At 40.9% G+C, this 18,919-nt stretch overlaps 1 protein-coding gene across 7 annotated transcripts in view; it reads right to left on the reverse strand.

The window, feature by feature from the left end:
* Positions 1–18,919, reverse strand: part of CUL1 (cullin 1) — a 105,977-nt gene that overhangs the window by 19,817 nt on the left and 67,241 nt on the right. For all 7 annotated transcript variants that reach the window (XM_050784894.1, XM_050784898.1, XM_050784895.1 and 4 more), the window contains exons 8-9: positions 15,251–15,413; positions 14,227–14,357 (exon numbers count right to left, since the gene is read on the reverse strand). In XM_050784894.1, the coding sequence (XP_050640851.1) occupies positions 14,227–14,357; positions 15,251–15,413 (294 nt within the window). The remainder of the gene's footprint in view (positions 1–14,226; positions 14,358–15,250; positions 15,414–18,919) is intronic.

The following is an 18,919-nucleotide window of genomic DNA, read 5'->3' on the forward strand; positions in this document are numbered from 1 at the left end:
AGGATGAATGATTTTTCTGCAACAGGGTTACACTAGGAGTGTCTGAAGTTTTCTGTTAAAAAAAGCTCTATACAATAAATGCAAGGTTTATTATTATTATGAATATATTGTGATAGGTTCAATAAGATATAAATATGGTCTCTACCTGACATAAACATTTGATAAGAGAAAACATTAAAAGGGAACTTAATGCAAAATGATTGCCAAATAAAAATCACTTAATATTCAAAGGCAGTATTGCAGATATTTACTATTTTAAAATTACCATCTTAAAAATGTTAAAACACACAGAGCGTTAACTGCACTTCCAGATAGCCTTGCTCTTTGTTTCATGGCTATCCCAGACGTAGGGAAACTTCTTCCACTTTGCCTGGATGGTCTTAATCTTCAGAGTGAACCAAAAGCACCTCCAAGTTGGGCCATATCTTATTTCATATAAGCTTGCTTCTTTTAAACAATGAAAATATTTTCTGCTTGACCTAATTGTGGTTTTGCCACTGAAATAGATATTGTTTCTGCCAATTCAGATTTTAGATCACTTTCAGATTTCACATCAAATTATTCCAGAACATTCAGATATACTTCTCTCTGCCTTCCTTCTGTTACAGTATTTACAAAGTGCTCCAGCCTACAGCGAGGATTCAAACACTAGAAAGTGCTAGAAACGTTATTGGGTAGTTTTCGAACACGGTAACATGCAGGATCTCTTAACAAGTTAACGGCCCTACAAAGAACTGCGTGTCAAAACTGCCAATTTAAGGGCTCAATTTGCTTCCAAAACTTGCTATTTTTTTGGAAGGCCACTCGCAGGATTTATGTGTTGTACGTTATGTATATAAATATTAATACTTATTTTATTTGCAAGAATGACTTCACCCTTAGCAGCAGGGGGCTACAGACCCACCTTACAAGGCCTTGCCCACCTGGCAGCCTGACCACTCAGCCTGCACGGCTTCCCTGCCACACGCCTTCACCCTCTGTCCCGAAAACGCCAGCCTCGACTTACTCCACGCTCTTGCTTGCGATCTGTCATTGGTGGACTCCTCTGAACCAGTGACATCTCTCTGTTGACTATAATGTTTCCGAATTACAATACTTTTCCGAATTTTCTCAAAATTTTTTGGCCATTTTTTGTCAGATTTGGAATTTGGAAAAATACCAATTTCCCGAGGAATGCCAGGAACAACTTCTCCCATGGAAAGCCACATCTCCAGGAGTCAAGAAGTCTTCAGACTCCAATTCCAAAATGCTTTCAACTACAGCAGTCTGGCTGGTGAGATGGGAGGACTCGCATGGAACCTACTAAGGGAAGTGTGTCAAAACACTGGCCTTGGCTGGGCTCGGTAGCTCATACCTGTAATCCTAGCACTTTGGGAGGCCGAGGCGGGCAGATCATGAGGGTCAGGAGTTCTAGACCAGCCTGGCCAACATGGGGAAACCCCATCTCTACTAAAAATATAAAAAAATCAGCTGGGGGTGGTGGCAGGCACCTATAATCCCAGCTACTCGGGAGGCTGACGCAGGAGAATCGCTTGAACCCAGGAGACAGAGGTTGCAGTGAGCCAAGATCGCACCACTGCACTCCAGCCGGGTGACAGTGCGAGACTCTGTTTCCAAAAAAAAAAAAAAATCTGGCCTTGAAAATGTGAATTTAGTATTTGAGGTTCAGAGAAAAGCCATTTAGGAACTGGTCAAGGAGCAGACAAAGAACACACTAGAATAATATAGGTGAGAGAATTTTAAGGAAATAGAGACAAGATGTTCAAAACGGGAGTAGATTTAACATTCGGGAGGTAAACGATGAAGAGAGGTTACAAAACTTTAAGGAGAGAGATCAGCTGGATCAAATGGATGTTTGTTTTTCAAGAAAACAAAGAACGAATGTTTGAGGTTTACAAAAATAAATAGTAATGGGTTTGACTCAGGACTCTCCATGTATTCACGGGAGCTTTTCACATGTAAGAAACAGGACATCTCCCAGGCTGTCCCTCAGGGCTCATTCAACTGCTACATGATTGCAGTTGTTACACTGAGGACAGACACATTCAGGTCTACACCAAACTTCCCCTACGTGAGCCCACGTGGCCTGCCCTGGGCCATCATGGGATTCCCAAAGCCTTATGTCATGAATGGCCTGATCCGCTCCCCAGTCCTGCGTTCTCTGGAGCTCTTCTTGGCAAGCGCCACCACTCACCCAGCAGCTCGTCAGGGCCCCAGGACTCAGTTCCTGCTTTCCCACTCATGACTCCTGTGAATCCACTCGATCCACATAACCTGTCCATTTCTTTTCAACGTTTTATTGTGGAAAAAATTCAAATATATTCACAATTAGAAAGAGCAGTAAAACTTACCCCATGTACTCATCATCCAGTTTTAACAACTGTCAAAACGCAAAACCTGTCGGTTACAAAGCCAGCATCTTTGCATCATTCTTCTCTCCATTCCCCCCACGACCAGCCCAGTCTCCAGTGGGCCACTATCACTACCTGAACCATGACAACAAACCTAACTAACCTAACTGGCATACTTGTGTGTTAGTCAAGGTTCCCTAGAGGGACAGAACTAATAGGAGATAAATATACGGGAGTTTATTAAGTATTAACTTACACAATCACAAGGTCCTACAATAGGCTATCTGCAAGCTTGAGGAGCAAGGACAGTCAGTCCGAGTCCCAAAACTGAAGAACCTGGAGTCTGATGTTCAAGGGCAGGAAGCATCCAGCATAGGAGAAAAATGTAGGCTGGGAGGCTAGGCCAGTGTCGCCTTTTCACGTTTTTCTGCCTGCCTTCTATTCGCTGGCAGCTAATTAGATTGTGCCCACCCAGACTGAGGGTGGGTCTGCCTTCCCCAGCCCACTGACTCAAATGTTAATGTCCTTTGGCAACACCCTCACAGACATGCCCAGGAACAACACTTTGCATCCTTCAATCCAATCAAGTTGACACTCAACATTAACCATCACAACTTGTAACAACTCTTCTTCTTTTCACCTACTTTCTACATGGCAGCAAGCACATACATCCCGTCGATTCCATGACTGTATCACTCTCCATTGGTTTCCTCGAGACCTTAGGATTAAGCCAATTATCATCAACACGGCTTTCAAGGTCTCTCCTGGTCTGGCCAGCCCATGCTGCCTTCATGCTTACCTTCTACCTCAGGTCATACCTGGTTTCTTCATTCTTAGAATGGGCTGTGTGTACGCCCACCGAGGGGCTTTGTTCTGTCTGGGATCCCCCTTTGCCCAGCTAGCTTTAACTCTTTTCTCCATCTCAAACACTTTTTTCAGGGACGCTTTCTCTGAATTTCCAAGATAGGCCGAGGCTGCCCTGCTGTTAGATTACCCAAACCCCATCCCAACACTAATCACACCTGCCAATTCCTTGCTAATGGCCTTTCTTGCTGGGCACATCTCAGTGCTGCCCACTGGGGCCATGTCTGCCTGCGACCACCGCCATACTTCTAAATACCTAGTGAAGTGGCATTCATCAAATCATCTCCTAAATGGCTGAACCAGCAACATAATAATAATGATAACTGAATTACAACCTTTTATTCCATACATTTCCACTAAAAGGATAATTCTAAACGCCAATTTCACGAAGAGAAAATACACGTTAAGAGTCTCACATAACTTTTTATCCTACTCTTTCTTAAAAAGGTAAACCAAATATGGCATACAGAGAGGTCGGAGGGCATCATCTCATGGAGAGTTGGTATATATTTACACACAATTTCTGGGGGTCAGTTGTGATCCCAAGTGATACTTTAACACTCGAATACTTCCTAATAACCCAGCACCATTCAAGAATATTGCTAAAGAGGAACACTGGGGTGCTACAGGCTCGAGGGGAGCCTTCTTCACCATTTCGCGTACATAAACTGGTGCTCTCCAGGCTGAGGGGACAGATCTGACAGTCTGTGGAAAGCTGCTCTTGCCTACACTACCTCTGAGGGTACATTCAGCCTCCACATCTTTCATCCAGCAAAGGGCTAAAGAGAGCAGATCAATTATAAGAGCTTTAGGAGAGTTCCCTGAGGACAGGCAGTCAACAACAACGCTCAACCTTAGGACACCAGGACCTGGCTCGACACTGTCCACAGTCTTACCTCTAGGTAATTTTTCCTTAAGAAGGGGAGAGAAATGAGGCCCCATTAAGTAACAAAAACGTATCGTGCAGTTGTTTGGGGGCAGTGTCGTTTTTCCCATTAGCATCAGCACTTGGTCTTCAAGTAATATTATCTCCATGCAAAACATAGAGAAGCAAAGGTTTCAGAAAAAAAACCACAGAGAGTTATGTGTGCAGATCATGTACTTAGACCATTATCTGGGAAGGTGCTCAGTGGTGTCCCCACCACCCGGCATGGTTCTGTGGTGTCCACCGCCCGGCATGGTTCTGTGTCCCCACCGCCCGGCATGGTTCTGTGTCCCCACCGCCCGGCATGGTTCTGTGGTGTCCCCACCGCCCGGCATGGTTCTGTGGTGCCCACCGCCCGGCATGGTTCTGTGTCCCCACCGCCCGGCATGGTTCTGTGGTGCCCACCGCCCGGCATGGTTCTGTGGTGTCCCCACCGCCCGGCATGGTTCTGTGGTGTCCACCCCTGCCAGTCTGTGTGCGCTCAGGGGAAAACATTAATTTTGATATTAATAGGCAAAAAAATGTTAGACCTCAAAAATCATTTAGAAATAATCTTGCATTTTCTTAATAGGCCTTTTCTACTCTATCACCTAACCTCTTTCAATAAGCAGCAACCAACAGTTTTTCAGATGGAGCGTGGTCTAAAACTTAAAATACTGAGACAAAAACACTAACAGTTGAGTAAGTACTCTTTTCTCATTCTTTTATTTATTTATTGTTTTTTGGGACAGGGTCTCGTTCTGTCACCCAGGCTGGAGTGCAGTGGTGTGATCTTGGCTCACTGCAACCTCTGCCTCCCTGGTTCAAGTGACTCTTCTGCCTCAGTCTCCCAAGTACCTGAGATTACAGGTGCATGCCATGACACCCAGCTAATTTTATTTTTAGTAGAGACGGGATTTCACCATGTTGGCCAGGCTGGTCTCAAACTCCTGACCTCAGGTGATCCACTCGACTGAGCCTCCCAAAATGCTGGGATTATAGGTGTCACCCACCGTGCCTGACCTTCATGATTTTCGTGGCGATGCCCCGGCAATGTTAAAGAATGCCAGCAAGAAAGTGCTCCTCCCCCAAAGCCTCTATTGGTCTAAATTCAAAAATGTTGCTGCAGTTGCTCCTGGATTTCAGTCATACACATGGAGCATTGGAATGAGCGCATTTTAAGTCTTCCCTTTACTACGCATCATATACTACATGAGAGTTAATTTGGAGAACTCCCCAACACATGCAGACTCAGCTAAAACATTGTTTGAAGAGGGAGTTCCTCTGGGTTCCCCAGGACTCACAAGATTAATAACAAATCACTGGCTGACATCTATGGACTACTTCATCCAACAACAGCAGAATATACTTTCTTCTCAAATCCGCCCGCCTCAGCCTCCCAAAGTGCTGGGATTACAGGCGTGAGCCACCATGCCCAACCTTTTCTCATTATTTTAACTGGCCTACCTGCTGCTACTTTTTGCTTCAATCATTTGTATCTATCTTGGAATCATGGCTCTGCGCCTCAGACCATAATTTTTAAATTTTTAATGTCATTGTTGCCTTTGGATTCTGATCTACTATCTACACATTCCTGATCCCAGCGCCATCACTGTGTGGGTTTCATTTTGATTCTGGCCTTTGTTACGTCCCCTGGTTGTTCCCCTAGTCCTGGCTGACACTTACATTTTCCTTTAGTTCAAGGTGAGGCTGGAGTCCTTGTTTTCAGCCTTTTGGAATGTACTCTGTAAATGTGGAGGCTGTAAGTGGACTAGATTCAGGGGCTGAATGTTTAGAGACGAAAATGTTAAACTTTGAAAGTAGAACTAAGACTTGCCAGGAAAGACTGACTTCTCTGAAGAGAATGAAAAGATTCCCCAGGCAGAATGATGTTTCAGAAAGGAATAATTAAGTTAGTTCAGAAGCAGAAGTAGTGTATAGGAAGATGGGTAGTAGGGCTGCCTGACTCAGTGAGGATCGACAGGAAAGAGAAGTTCATGGGCAGGGTCTCTAATTGGCCTTGAACCAATCAAGGGTTACTTTAGTACTTATTTCAACTCCAATTTAGTTGATGTGGGTATAAAGTCAAATTTGGGTAGGGACATGCATCCATAGTGGATTTGCTTGTGAAATGATTAAAGTCTTCCCTACAATTAAGAGAAAGGAGGGTGTATGTTGGATATAACAATGATAGCCTGGGCCAGGCGTGGTGGATCACACCTCTAATCCCGGCACTTTGGGAGGTCAAGGCGGGTGGATCAGCTGAGGTCGGGAGTTCGAGACCTGCCTGGCCAACATGGCGAAATCCTGTCTCTACTAAAAATACAAAAATTAGCCAGGCATGGTGGCATATGCCTATAATCCCAGCTACTCAGGAGACCGAGGCAGGAGAATCGCTTGAACCCGGGAGGCGGAGGTTGCAGTGAGCTGAGATCATGCCATTGCACTCCAGCCTGGGTGACGGAGTGAGATTCCATCTCAAAAAAAAAAAAAAAAAAAAAAATCAATGCCTGGTTATGTTAGACTCCAAAATGACAACTGTACATTTTCTTTTAGGGAAAATGATTATTCTCTTCATCCCTTGGCAAGATAAAATAAATCCAAACCATCCTCGTTTCTTTGAAGTTATGTACCTATAATTCACAAATTTAGCTACATGCCATCTGAATCAGTGTATATGATCAGCATACATGCTATCTGAATCAATGTATATGATCAGCATATATCAGTTCTTTGTGTAATTAAACGTTCGACTTACTGTACAAAACTATGCTTCCTTTTGTCCTAAAGACACTTTCTCCTTTCCAACATCCACTTAATCAAAGCCTGCACATTTCTTTCGTTTCTTAAAAAATGTTTTAATATAGAACATTTTCAAATGTTCAAAATGAGAAAAGAATAGTAAAATCAACCCCCATAAACCCATTAGCCAGCTTTAAGGAATAGCTATGGCTCTAAGAGTCCAGGAGTTTCTCATCTGACCCTCTTCCTACGTGTGTAAGCCGGTTTTATCGATGTGTATCCCATCTCCTTTGAGCAAACCAAGCCGGGATACACTCCAAATGTAAGGTTCTGTAGCTAATGTTATCAATGACTGGACAATTTTCTTCTCTTCCCATCCACAGAATGTTTGCATCAAGACTCAGTTGTTTAATCATGCACTTAACTACAGAAGACAAAGGGGATCTTGGATGTCCAACTAAACCCAAACTCAAATCTACCAGAAGTACCTGGTAGTACATTAGTCTGTTCACTGTGTCTAAGTTCACAAATGACTGGGCTTTTATAATTATTTCTAATTCGGCTTCCCAATCCAAATCACAGAACTTTTTCTGCTAAGGTGCTAGGATTTACCCCTTAGTCTTCCACTGAAAAATAACTTGCCAGAGCTACCTAATTTCTGCCTATCAAATTCTCTATCTGACGTGCTGCCTTTTATAAGTGTTATACCATCAGCCCAATCCTGGAGCCAGCTACTGAGAGCAGCTTCTGAAAATTTCTCCTGTTTCAACACAGCAATTCTCTCAGAACCGCAAATAACTTTCACAACACTGCTCCTCAGTCAGTGTCTGCAGCTCAACACCCCAGTGTTAGAGCCAGCAGCCCTGCTGGGTGTTGAAGTATCTAACAGACCCATCTCTGTTGGGCCACACTGCAATACCTGTTAGGCTGAGGACACTAAATCAAGATATGGTTTCAAAGAGGTGCTTTTTTGTTGCTACTTCTGCCCTGAGGACCAAGAGTAAGGAAATATTCTCTTACAGCCTGATTTATGTTTATTTATAAAACTGTCTTTGTAGGGGAATACAGTAACATCCAGATTGCTGAGCCATTATGTGTTAAACATTCAAAATGGAATCAACTGTATAGTCAAGCATTAATTAACAAGAACTTACAAGCTTGCATTATTTGACCCTTCTCCTGAACCTTATTTTGGCATTATGCTATAAGTTGGTGGCATGGAAAATTATCAAACTACCCAAGGACTTGACATCCTATTTCCTTGTACGTGTACTGCTGATGATGCTGTCCACGGCACTACCATGCTTCTTAGGATGAGCCACTGGAGAAAGTATCCTCAGCTCTGACCACCAAGAAAAATCATTCTGCGTTACCAGCTGATTATACCCCACGGCGCTGGCTGTCTTTAGTGCCAAGCTCTCTGTACTGACTACAATGATTTCAGGGCAAATTATGACTAACTCTAACCAGAGTACTGGACTGCATTGCACACACTTTGAGAATTATATTAAGCTTTATTTTGTGTTTCATATCCTTATTTTGCTCCTCTCTGATTTATTTATCCTATTTTATTTCACGTATTGTGTAAGCGGCCCCAAGTCCTTTTCAGAGCAATGGGAAGTATAACTAAGATGTAAGTATACTGAAACCCTATTCTGGATACGGTGTCATGCTAAGCTCTGAGGACACAAAACTGGATAGAGCCATCTCTGCTACAAGAGAGGGACATTCACACGGACATCTAAAGCATAAAGTAGTACACATGTCACATCAACAGTCCAATGTGCTATTATTTCGAGGGGGAGATGCTACCATTCCAATGTGATTGAGAAAACTTTTCAGCTGGGTGTTGAGAAATAAATAGGTATTTCACAGGTAGAAAAAAGAAGGACTGTGTCTAAGAAGAGAAGACAGAAAAACTAGGAAGGTAGAGTGAGGCAAATTTATGCAATGGTGAGCTCCAGCTGAGATGACACACGCAGCGGGGTCAAGAGTCGTGGAGCCGAGACGGCAGCCCTGTAGCAGATGCCCTTCACCATTACCATCCACAGATCCTTGCTGGGTAAGAGGCTAGGCCCGAAACCGCAGAGCATAAAACTGTAATGAGGCGTGAGCTTCGCTCTCAAGGGCTGTACAACCTATGGTGCAGTGACAGGAAGCACAGGAAGTTATAAACACATGTACACTTGTGATGAGAGTTTTACAAATAGGGTTTAGGATGGAAGAGTTAAGGTCAGCTCTTTCTAGAAGGGAGGATTTGAGCTGGCCTTAAAAGCAGGACTAAGACAAACAGAAGGTAAGAATGACTGTGTTACAAATAGAGACATTAGCCAGGGTTTCGGGGTGGGGGAATGATATTATAATAGTTTCACTGGAAGACGGGGTTCATGAAAATGTGGGCTAATTAGAGGATTTTCATTTAGTATAATATGATTTATATTATCACAAGGAAGGGCTTTATTCTGCTTTGTTTAAAACAAAGGATGAAAAGAACGCAGAGTAAAATTATAAACGTATTAAGTGGTATTTCTGAAAGATGAAACTGCTAATTATCATGAGGGATAAAAGGGAATGGGAGAGATGTGGGGCCATTTGGGAAGAGAAGTGATAGATGAAGCCCAGATTAAGATGGTAGCCTTGGGACTGGAGAGAAAATGCACAGAAAACAGTAAGAGCCAAGGGAGGAGGAATTCCCATGCTCCACTGACTCATCCAGATGACAGAGGAGGAGACAGCTCGCTATCGAGACAGGCCGGCTGCTTACTGCTTTGAGAAGGATTCTGAGGCCACATCCAGACCCTGTGGGAAATTATACCCTATTAGATTACTAATGCTTACGATGAACAAAGCATGAGGGCAGAGTGACTCATGCATGCTACACAGCTGCCACCTCTGTGCTAAGGAATGGATGAAGAGGTGAGTTTCAAATGGACATGCAATGTAGGCACTAAACTAGGCAGATGAGGTCATGGAGATGTGACAAGGACAAAGGCAAGGCATTCTAATTCAGAATTCTTGACATCACGTCTACTACAGGAATGCCCTAAATGCTTGCTGAATAAATGAAACGACGATTTCGGTTTGATCTGCAAAATTTGTTTGCCCTTTGAGTTGAAACACCGACTACATCATGCAGCTAAAAATACTCCTCAATTTGGGATTATGTTTCAATAAACCCATCATATACTGAATGTGTGGTTTTTTTTTTTTTTTTTTTTTTTTTTTTTTTGAGACAGAGTCTCACTCTGTCGCCCAGGCTGGAGTACAGCAGTGCAATCTTGGCTCACTGCAACCTCCGCTTCCCAGGTTCAAATGATTCTCCTGCCTCAGCCTCTGGAGTAGCTGGGATTACTGATGCCCGCCACCACGCCCAGCTAATTTTTGTACTTTTAGTGGAGACGGGGTTTCGCCATGTTGGCCAGGCTGGTCTTGAACTCTTGACCTCAGGTGATCTGCCCGCCTTGGCCTCCCAAAATTCTGGGATTACAGGTGTGAGCCACTGTGTCCGGACCTCAGTGTGTGACAATATTTTCAATGTATGATGAGTTTATTGAGAGTATCATAAATGCCTATTGCTTTTATGCCATTTTAAAGTCAAAAAACTCATTAAGGTGAGCCATTCTAAGTAGGAGACTGTAGTTGCTTTGGTCAACTAAGAAAAATTAAGAGCCTAGCACAGGGCCAGGCACACACAGTGGGCATTCAATTATTTGTAAAATGACCACAGGAAGGAATGGTCTCTGCTTTCAAGATGCTCCCCTTCAAGCCTCACTAAGTGGATGGGGGCCATCGCTTTCTATATTTTAATATAGATTATTTTTCGATACATTCCCAACCTGTTCCTGGGCCAGCAATCATGCATGGGGTCACCTGCCTATTAAACAAGCCATTTCTCCTATTCCTTGCTCAGCTTGCAACCAGTTTTAAATCCCATCCTTGAATATTTGTGTGCAAAGTTCCCAAAGTCCTCCTGGCGCCCCAGAGCAATAGGCTGATTGCCTCACATATCAGTTGAGCACAAATGCCCTTGATCATGAGGCTCTCTGAAGACTGGAGAGAACGCTTCCAAACAAAGCACAATCCTGATGGACAGTCCCCGCCCGCCGACGCCCAGGTTGGGAGGGCTCTCCCTTCAGTTTCACTTCACTGAGGGCTGCCAGCTTTTAGAGGGAGAGGGAGGGAGATGCCATGAGGGAAATTCCCTTTGAGCCAGTTTTCCAGAAATAGCCTTTAATTTTTAAATTGGTTTTAACTAGGAAAAAAACAAAATGCCTTAAGAAAAATTCATAAGTAGGTTCTAAAACATCGAACACAAAAAATATTTGATTTACATGATAAACTGGAAACCTCTAAGAATTTCAGTCTAGGCCAGATATTAGCAGTAAAACCGGTTTTCTAACCAAATTAGTGGTATAAAAGGACTAGCCAGATAAGAAACTGTTTTTGGCCTCTCAAAGGAGTTTATTTCATCAATAACAGCTTCAGTGTAACATATATAGTGTTCTAGTCCAGAGAAAGACACAGGACTGATATTATACTTTTTTGCACTTAAAAAAATCGCTTACGTAGTGCCTTCTATGGCATTTAATATGCTAATTACAAATGATTCTCGTACACTATGATTCAACTTAATTAGGCAAAAATTTTTAAACTTTAAAAATTGTGTTCTCAAGGTAATTAAATCCCACTTAAAATCATGTACAATAATTCTAACTTTTACTAACCTATTTTTCTCCTGATTTTTCATAATCAGTGGGTTTTTGAAAATAATTATGGTTTGGGTTATAATCTGTCTTCTACATTTACCGCATAAATGATAAAAACTAAAACCTATTTAAAAGTATTTGTTTTTTAGCAGCTGTGTTTCTTTCTTACAATAAGTAATCAAGCACCTACTGTGTGCCAGGCTATGGCCTAGGCACCCACGCTCCCTCTGAGCTTCAATTCTGTGGGCTTTCCCAGAGATGGAGAATGGAGGTAGCAAGCGTGAGCCCAGAGCAGGGAAGGGCACGAGGAACCCACACACCAGTCAGACAACATTCCAACAGGAGGAGCCAATGGCAAGTTTGCAAATAAGAATAAAAGTGGATTTCAGGAAACACTCCTTTTGCAGAAAATTGGAAAAGTATTTGCTTTCCTGAACATTTTACTTCATAAGCACAATGATTAAAAAACCCAGAGTTTCATGAGTTCAGTGTAGAAACAGTTCTTATGTAAACAATAAATAGAATCAGTAACTTACTAAAAAAACTAATATATGACTTTTGCAAGTGAAGGTGGATGCAACATGGGTTTACTGAGCTATAACTCTTCTTCATGGGGGAAAATCTTGTTTTGGTTCTTAAATTCAGGTTAATAAGTGGCTTAGATTTAAGTAGTACAAGCATTGTTTAAAAGCTTGATTTCTCATAAAATGTAACTGCTGGTAAAGACAGTTTATTTGTGTTGTCATTGCTGACAGATGAAGCTTCCTCAAATAGAGAAATGATTTTACATAGAAGGTATATACTTTTGCTTTAACTGGTTGAGTTAGGTAAATGTCAGATTCAAGACTCCCACTGACAAAGTCAATCGGACAGCATTTATTCAGTGCCCAGAATATCAGGCAGCTGATTGTATCCAAGAAAGAAAACAATGGGACATAAGAATCATAGTTGATTACTTCTCCAATTTAGAACCTTACTTTGGTTTGGAAAAGATGAACATTAGAATTAATATCCCATCTTTCCTATAAAACTGAAAACGTAATTTATAATGCCTATTTTTTTTTTTCCTTTCTTCCTTTTAAAGGAGACAGGGTCTCACTACATTGCCCTGGCTGGTCCCGAACCCCTGGGCTCAAGTGACCCTCCTGCCTCAGGCTTCTGAGTAGCTGGGACTATAGGTACACACCACTACACCCAGCTATCATGTTTATTTTAAATCTAACTATATTTACATAGAACACGAGTTCCCTAAGGCCAATCTCATACCTAGTATATAGCAATTTACATGAAAAAAACAAAAACTGCTTCGTTAATCTATCTGATGAAATAACAGACTTCCCACTTAATTCATTTCAAGGAAAGTCAAGTAATTTACTTGGCTCTGCTGCCCATATAGGTAAATTGAGTTCTGAATCAACAACTGGGAAGGCATCTTCTATTACTGAAAAAATGTCTTCACCAAATTGGCCCCTTTTGAATCACAGGGGGTGAGGGGGGTGTGTGTGTGTGTGAATCAGGCCCTTTAAAGGAATATTTAGCTTGGAAATAAAGTCATAAAAACTGAAGGGTAATTTTTAAATGAGTTTTTTAAATTAAAAAAATTGCGTGTACTCATAAGAACATGTAGCAGTCATCACTGCTGAGCAATTAGTGCCCTGATTTAAGCACTTTACATGTTTTATTTACTCACAAATATCCTATGAGAGAGGCATTATCACTCTATTTAAAAAAAATAAAAATAAAATGAAATGACAGGGACAGAAGTAACTCGCCAAGGGTCAGACAGCCGTCGATGGTGGAGCTGAGATCCGAGTGCAGGCAGCCTGGCCAGGCTCTGGAAACCCCACACGGTAAAGACACTGTATGTGCCGACACTGAGGACTCCATACTGAAGTTTTTACTAAAACCTAGAGATCTTTTTCACAAAATCCACGGCTAAGCCAGTTCCCTCCCATATTGTCAGCATAAAATTGTTTTTAAAACCCTAAAGGAAAGCTTTATACTCAACCCTTTAATAATTCCTAGAGGCGACTGAGTGCCAGCAGCAACTCCAATATTAAACATGGAAAAGAAGCCTTCCAAAGAGAGCAGAAAAGGAAGGATTAAAAAACACGATTTTTGATAATGCTATCAAAAATAATTAATCATTATGCACAATAAAGTCAAAACAAGAGAAGCTTTCTGCATTCAGATGTAAGAACCAATGTGTTTTAGAAGCTTTTCTTCTCGGCCAGGTGTAATGATTCAAGCCTGTAATCCCAGCACTTTGGGAGGCCAAGGCGGGCAAATCACCTGAGGTCTGCAGTTCGAGACCAGCCTGGCCAACATGGTGAAACCCCGTCTCTACTAAAAAAACAAAAATTATCCAGGCATGGTGGTGGGCGACTATAGTCCCAGCTACTGGGGAGGCTGAGGCAGGAGAATGGCATGAACCCAGGAGGCCAAGCTTGCAGTGAGCCGAGACGGCGCCACTGCACTCCAGCCTGGGCGACAGAGCGAGACTCCGCCTCAAAGAAAAAAAATAAAGCCAAAGCAAGGTTCTCAGAGTTCGAATGAAAATGTTACCACTTAGATTTGGAAGTAGAGATGCATAACACATGCTTGCAGTTCACATGTGGAAATAATCAGCGTGACTGATTTTCAGTGAAATCTTACTTACATTTAAAGCGGCTTCTCCACACTTTTCAATGGCTGCAAGACCCTGATTATGAATGTGTGTCTCCAACAGTTTTTTCAATTCTCCTAGGCCATCCTGGATTCTAGATACAAGATTATACATGCGTCCCAAATCTGAAAGAGGAAGAAACCCCTTTTATGCACTGAAACAAACTTTGCCTATCCACTCTACTAATTATGTATTTATACTGAGATGAAAAATACTCTGCAATAACCATGTTTTTAGACTTTAATAACAAATAGCATTTAATTATAACCAAATATTCTCTATTTGGAATATGTACATTTTGCTAAAAGTAACAATGAAATTATGTTATTGTAAGTTTATTTTCCTCCTTACTATGAGAAACCACTAACATAAGAATAAGCAAAAAAAAAAATATATATATATATATATATCAGAAACAACTCTAATGCTTCCTAAAATTCTCAAGATTGAAATAGTATTTATGCCTGACACATAACAGGCACTCGAATATTTGTTTAAAAATAATGAATGTATTTAAGGAGAATATGGATTTCTATCTCAACTATAAAAACAAATGAGTTAAGAAAAGGTCTCCCAAATTCTTCATTTAAGACATGTATATAGCAAATGGTTACTTTGTGAGGACCACAGAAGAAAAACCCAAACTTCAACCCTTTATTGAGCTCCTAACATGCCCCAGGTAAAACATGGGAGTGGTTAAGGGAAATATAAGATGACGGTCTCCTCATTTTAGAGAATTTTCAAAGGAAGAACAGTCAAGAAAAAACTTAGTGTAGCATCATTTAATGCTAAAGTGTATGCAGCAAGTCATACTCTAAATACACTCTTCCCTCAAGTCAAACCAAAATGCTCTGCAGAAGTCTGAAATCGCTACATAACGATGTACAAACACATGCATCTTTTTAAAAATGACTGACATGGGCAAGTAACACCATTGACTTGAGAGTCTAGAATCTCAAGCAATATCAAAACAGCAGATAATAATAAATACCTACGTTTTATGAGTCTTGTGGCTCACCTTCATTTTTGTCAGCATCCAATAAATTCTGAAATTCTGTGTGGAAAATTTCCAAGTGTTTTTCGATGAGGACTTGTTCACACTTCCTTGCTAATTCATCTTGTGTGCTTTCATGAAGGTAAACCTGAACTCTTCGTTGTTCCTCAAGCAGACGAGCCTCTGCCTGCAGAAAATTAATTCAAGTGAATGGTTTTGATTCATTGGTAAAGAACTATTACAATTCTTTAATATGTAAATTAAAGGAAATTGAATAATGGCAAATTAAATTCACATGCCAGCTCTAATAAACTACGATTAAGAAAATGAGGGAGGGCTGGGCATGATGGCTCACACCTGAAATCCCAGCATTTTGGGTAGCTGAGGCAGGAGGATTGCTTGAGGCCAGGATTTTGAGATCAGCCTGGGCAACACAGTGTGACCCTGTCTCTAAAAAAAAAAAAAATTAGCTAGGTGTGGCATGCACCTGTAGTCCTTCCTAGCTACTCAGGAGGCTGAAGCAGGAGGATGGCTTGAGCCTAGGAGTTAAAGGATATAGTGAGCTATGATCGTGCTGCTGCATTTCAGCCTGGGCAACAGAGCAAGACTCTGTCTCTCAAAAAACAGAAAGAAAGAAAAAGGAGAAAGTTCTTTGATTTTACAGTAAACAACCATATTTAAACAGCCACTGATGTCTGCCATTTTCTCTGCAATATGTATTTCCATTCCAAATTTCCTTTTTAAGTGCCCTAACAACATCATCACTATTAACAGTTCAAATGTCTTTACATCCATTTGAACCCTCAGACAGTGGTATTTCATCTTTTTGAGGTAATGTCTCTGCCACTCTAAGAAATGAATGCATCTTCTGTGCAGACACTAAGATGTGCTACTTTAGATTAAAAACTACTTGAAGCCAAGAGTCACACAAATATAAGCCCTGAAGTGATTACATGGAAATCATCATCAGAAATCAGACTTTTCAAAAATTTAAAGAGAAACTACTAAATTATCAAAGGAAGGAAGAAATTTCAATAAATTATTCAGGTGATCTGAATAAAGAGAATTATATTTTGAATTATAAAAATGCCAATACTCCCCAAAATGATTTTTTAAAAAAAATATATTATTTTCAGAGACAGGATCTTGGCCCTGTCTCCCAGGCTGGAGTGTAGTGGCACAATCACAGCTCACTGCAGCTTCAAACTCCTGGGCTCAAGTCATCCTCCTGCCTCAGTCTCCTCTGTAGCTGGGACTACAGGTGCATGCCGCCACACCCGGCTAACTTTTTAATTTTTTCTAGAGACAAGGTCTCACTATGTTGCTCAGGCTGGACTCAAACTCCTGGCTTCAAGCGATTCTCCTGCCTTGGCTTCCCAAAGTTCTGGGATTATAGGCTGTCCAGCTACTGTGCCTTGCCCAGATTTTCAAATTCAGTATAATTTTGGAGAAATCTGGAAAAATTCAACCGGTAATGAATCAATACTCAAGAGCCAAGAAAACATAAAATGAAAAAATGATTGGGTGGGACTTGTACTATCAAGAACTAATAATAATGAGACAATTGTTTAAACCACCTAAGTCAGAACCTTATTACACATTCTAAATAGCTAAATGTGAAAAATAAACTTGGAAAATATCTGTAGTATGTATCAAAAGGTCAATATTCTTAATATATAATGATCTCCAGCAAAGCAGTGAGTACCTCCAAATACAAACATGAGGAAGGCAACTCATAAGTGAAGAAATAGAAAAAAGCTTGAAGTTATTGCATTTCCAATCAGAGTTATTGTATGTTCAGTTAATGAAATATCATTACCCACTAAAACAAACACCAACTACTAATAACAAATCATTAGTGAACAAGATACAAAAAACCTATACCATGATTCCAATGTGGTTTATATAATTAGCAACAGTGCCCCGGGCTTGTAGGTTTGTTATTTATATTTTCCAAAAAGTCTACAGTTAATGTGTAATTTTGTTTTTCTGATTATAAAGCTATTTTAAAACAATAAATGCTGCTTCATATCTAATGTTCCACTAACACTGATAACTCAAGAACCTAAAGCTGGTGGAATATAGAACATGCAAACCAAACAGCACCACTTTTTCTGTTTTAAGTTAAAACTCTTTCTTGGAAGAACATAATCATCTCAGGCAGCAAAACATACTTTTACCCCTTCCCAGATGAAAGATTAGGCTTTGATGCCATTGCTGATTCATCCTCTGAGAGGCAAAGCTTTCCACCTCTTAGTCTACAGACCCTTCCTGCAGGGGCTGAGGGGCAGGAAGAGTGAACAGGTACCTAAGGTGATTACAGAAACATTCATGGCCGAGGGGCCTCAACACTAGCTTATTTTATATATTGGCAAGGAAACCAAGGCTGTAGGTATTGTCATCAGCTTTCAGAAAGGACAGTCATTTAGGTGCTCTATTGATTCCAAGTCAAAGAGGCTCCTGCTCATCACTGCACTTGGCAGGCTGTTGTATTAGAACACCAAGGTCAAATTCAAATGACTAAATAAAATACGTAATTAAAGATGGTCTTTATTAATTCAACGAGGATTTGTTCTCAGTAAAAACAAAAGGAAAATAAAACCCAAAAAAGATAAGCACATTAATGAAGTATGGTATTTTTTTTAAGTTTTTAAAAATTGACATTAGAAATCTTAGTCATACAGAGATTCTGTAGCTCAGATCAGTCTCAATTGTATGAGACAGTCAAATCTTTCAGAAACACTAACATGGTTCACTCTTCAAAGCCATCCTTGGAAAGACAAGCCAAATATTCCAGATGTTTCCTCTAAAACACTCCTAATAGAGAAAAGTGAACACAAACCCAGGGAATCTGAACTGTTCTCAACTGGCTAGAATTTGCAGAGTATTTCTTGAAGGGTCACGTTTTATCTCAATGTTGTTCTATTTCCTGATAGAATGTTTGCTGTAATGTAAACATAATTGCTCCCTAAGTTATTAAGTAAGATTTGCCACCCTTTATCCTGTGGTTTTGCATCCTCCCAGGCATACACTGGAGGTTTTGTGGGATATATATTTGTAATACCAAATACATTAGCCTTGCTCTTTGCCACACACCATTCTAAGCACCTTTTAACAAATAAATACCTCATGTTAAAATTTGTAAATACTAAAGCTCACTTAATCCGCATTATTACCTATTATTATTATTTACATTTTACAGATAAGGAAATTGAGGAACAGAAGCATTAAGGTTATCCCCTTAATAAATGGTAGGGTGGGGATTTAAAACTAGACTCATAGCACAGTTTGAGATGCAAGGCTATAGGATGAGAGCAGAATTACATGGTCAAATTCCAATCTTACGCTTATAGACTCTCTGCATTATCAACTTTCAGAATGTGATGGAAGTCGTGTTTGGTGTGATCCAGGTGGATCTGGGCCAAACCTTTAACTCCTCTAGAAATGAATCCCCTGTATGGGAACCAGGATGTAGGAAGCACACTGCTTCCTTGAAGGCAGGGCTCATGCTGGATTGGACGCATCCAGGCCATTGGAAATCCTTGCTCCTCAACTGTCTTTGGTGTCAGGCCTGGTTTTCAAAACAGATTTACTTGTTCTGGGACTGCTTCCGTAGTTCTAGCCTAAAACACTGGTTTCCTTGCCCTAGAGCACTACTACTTCATCAGTGTGGACAAAGGAGATGACCACAAT

Source organism: Macaca thibetana, chromosome 3 (genome assembly GCF_024542745.1).
Source record: "Macaca thibetana thibetana isolate TM-01 chromosome 3, ASM2454274v1, whole genome shotgun sequence".
Classification (NCBI taxonomy): domain Eukaryota; kingdom Metazoa; phylum Chordata; class Mammalia; order Primates; family Cercopithecidae; genus Macaca; species Macaca thibetana.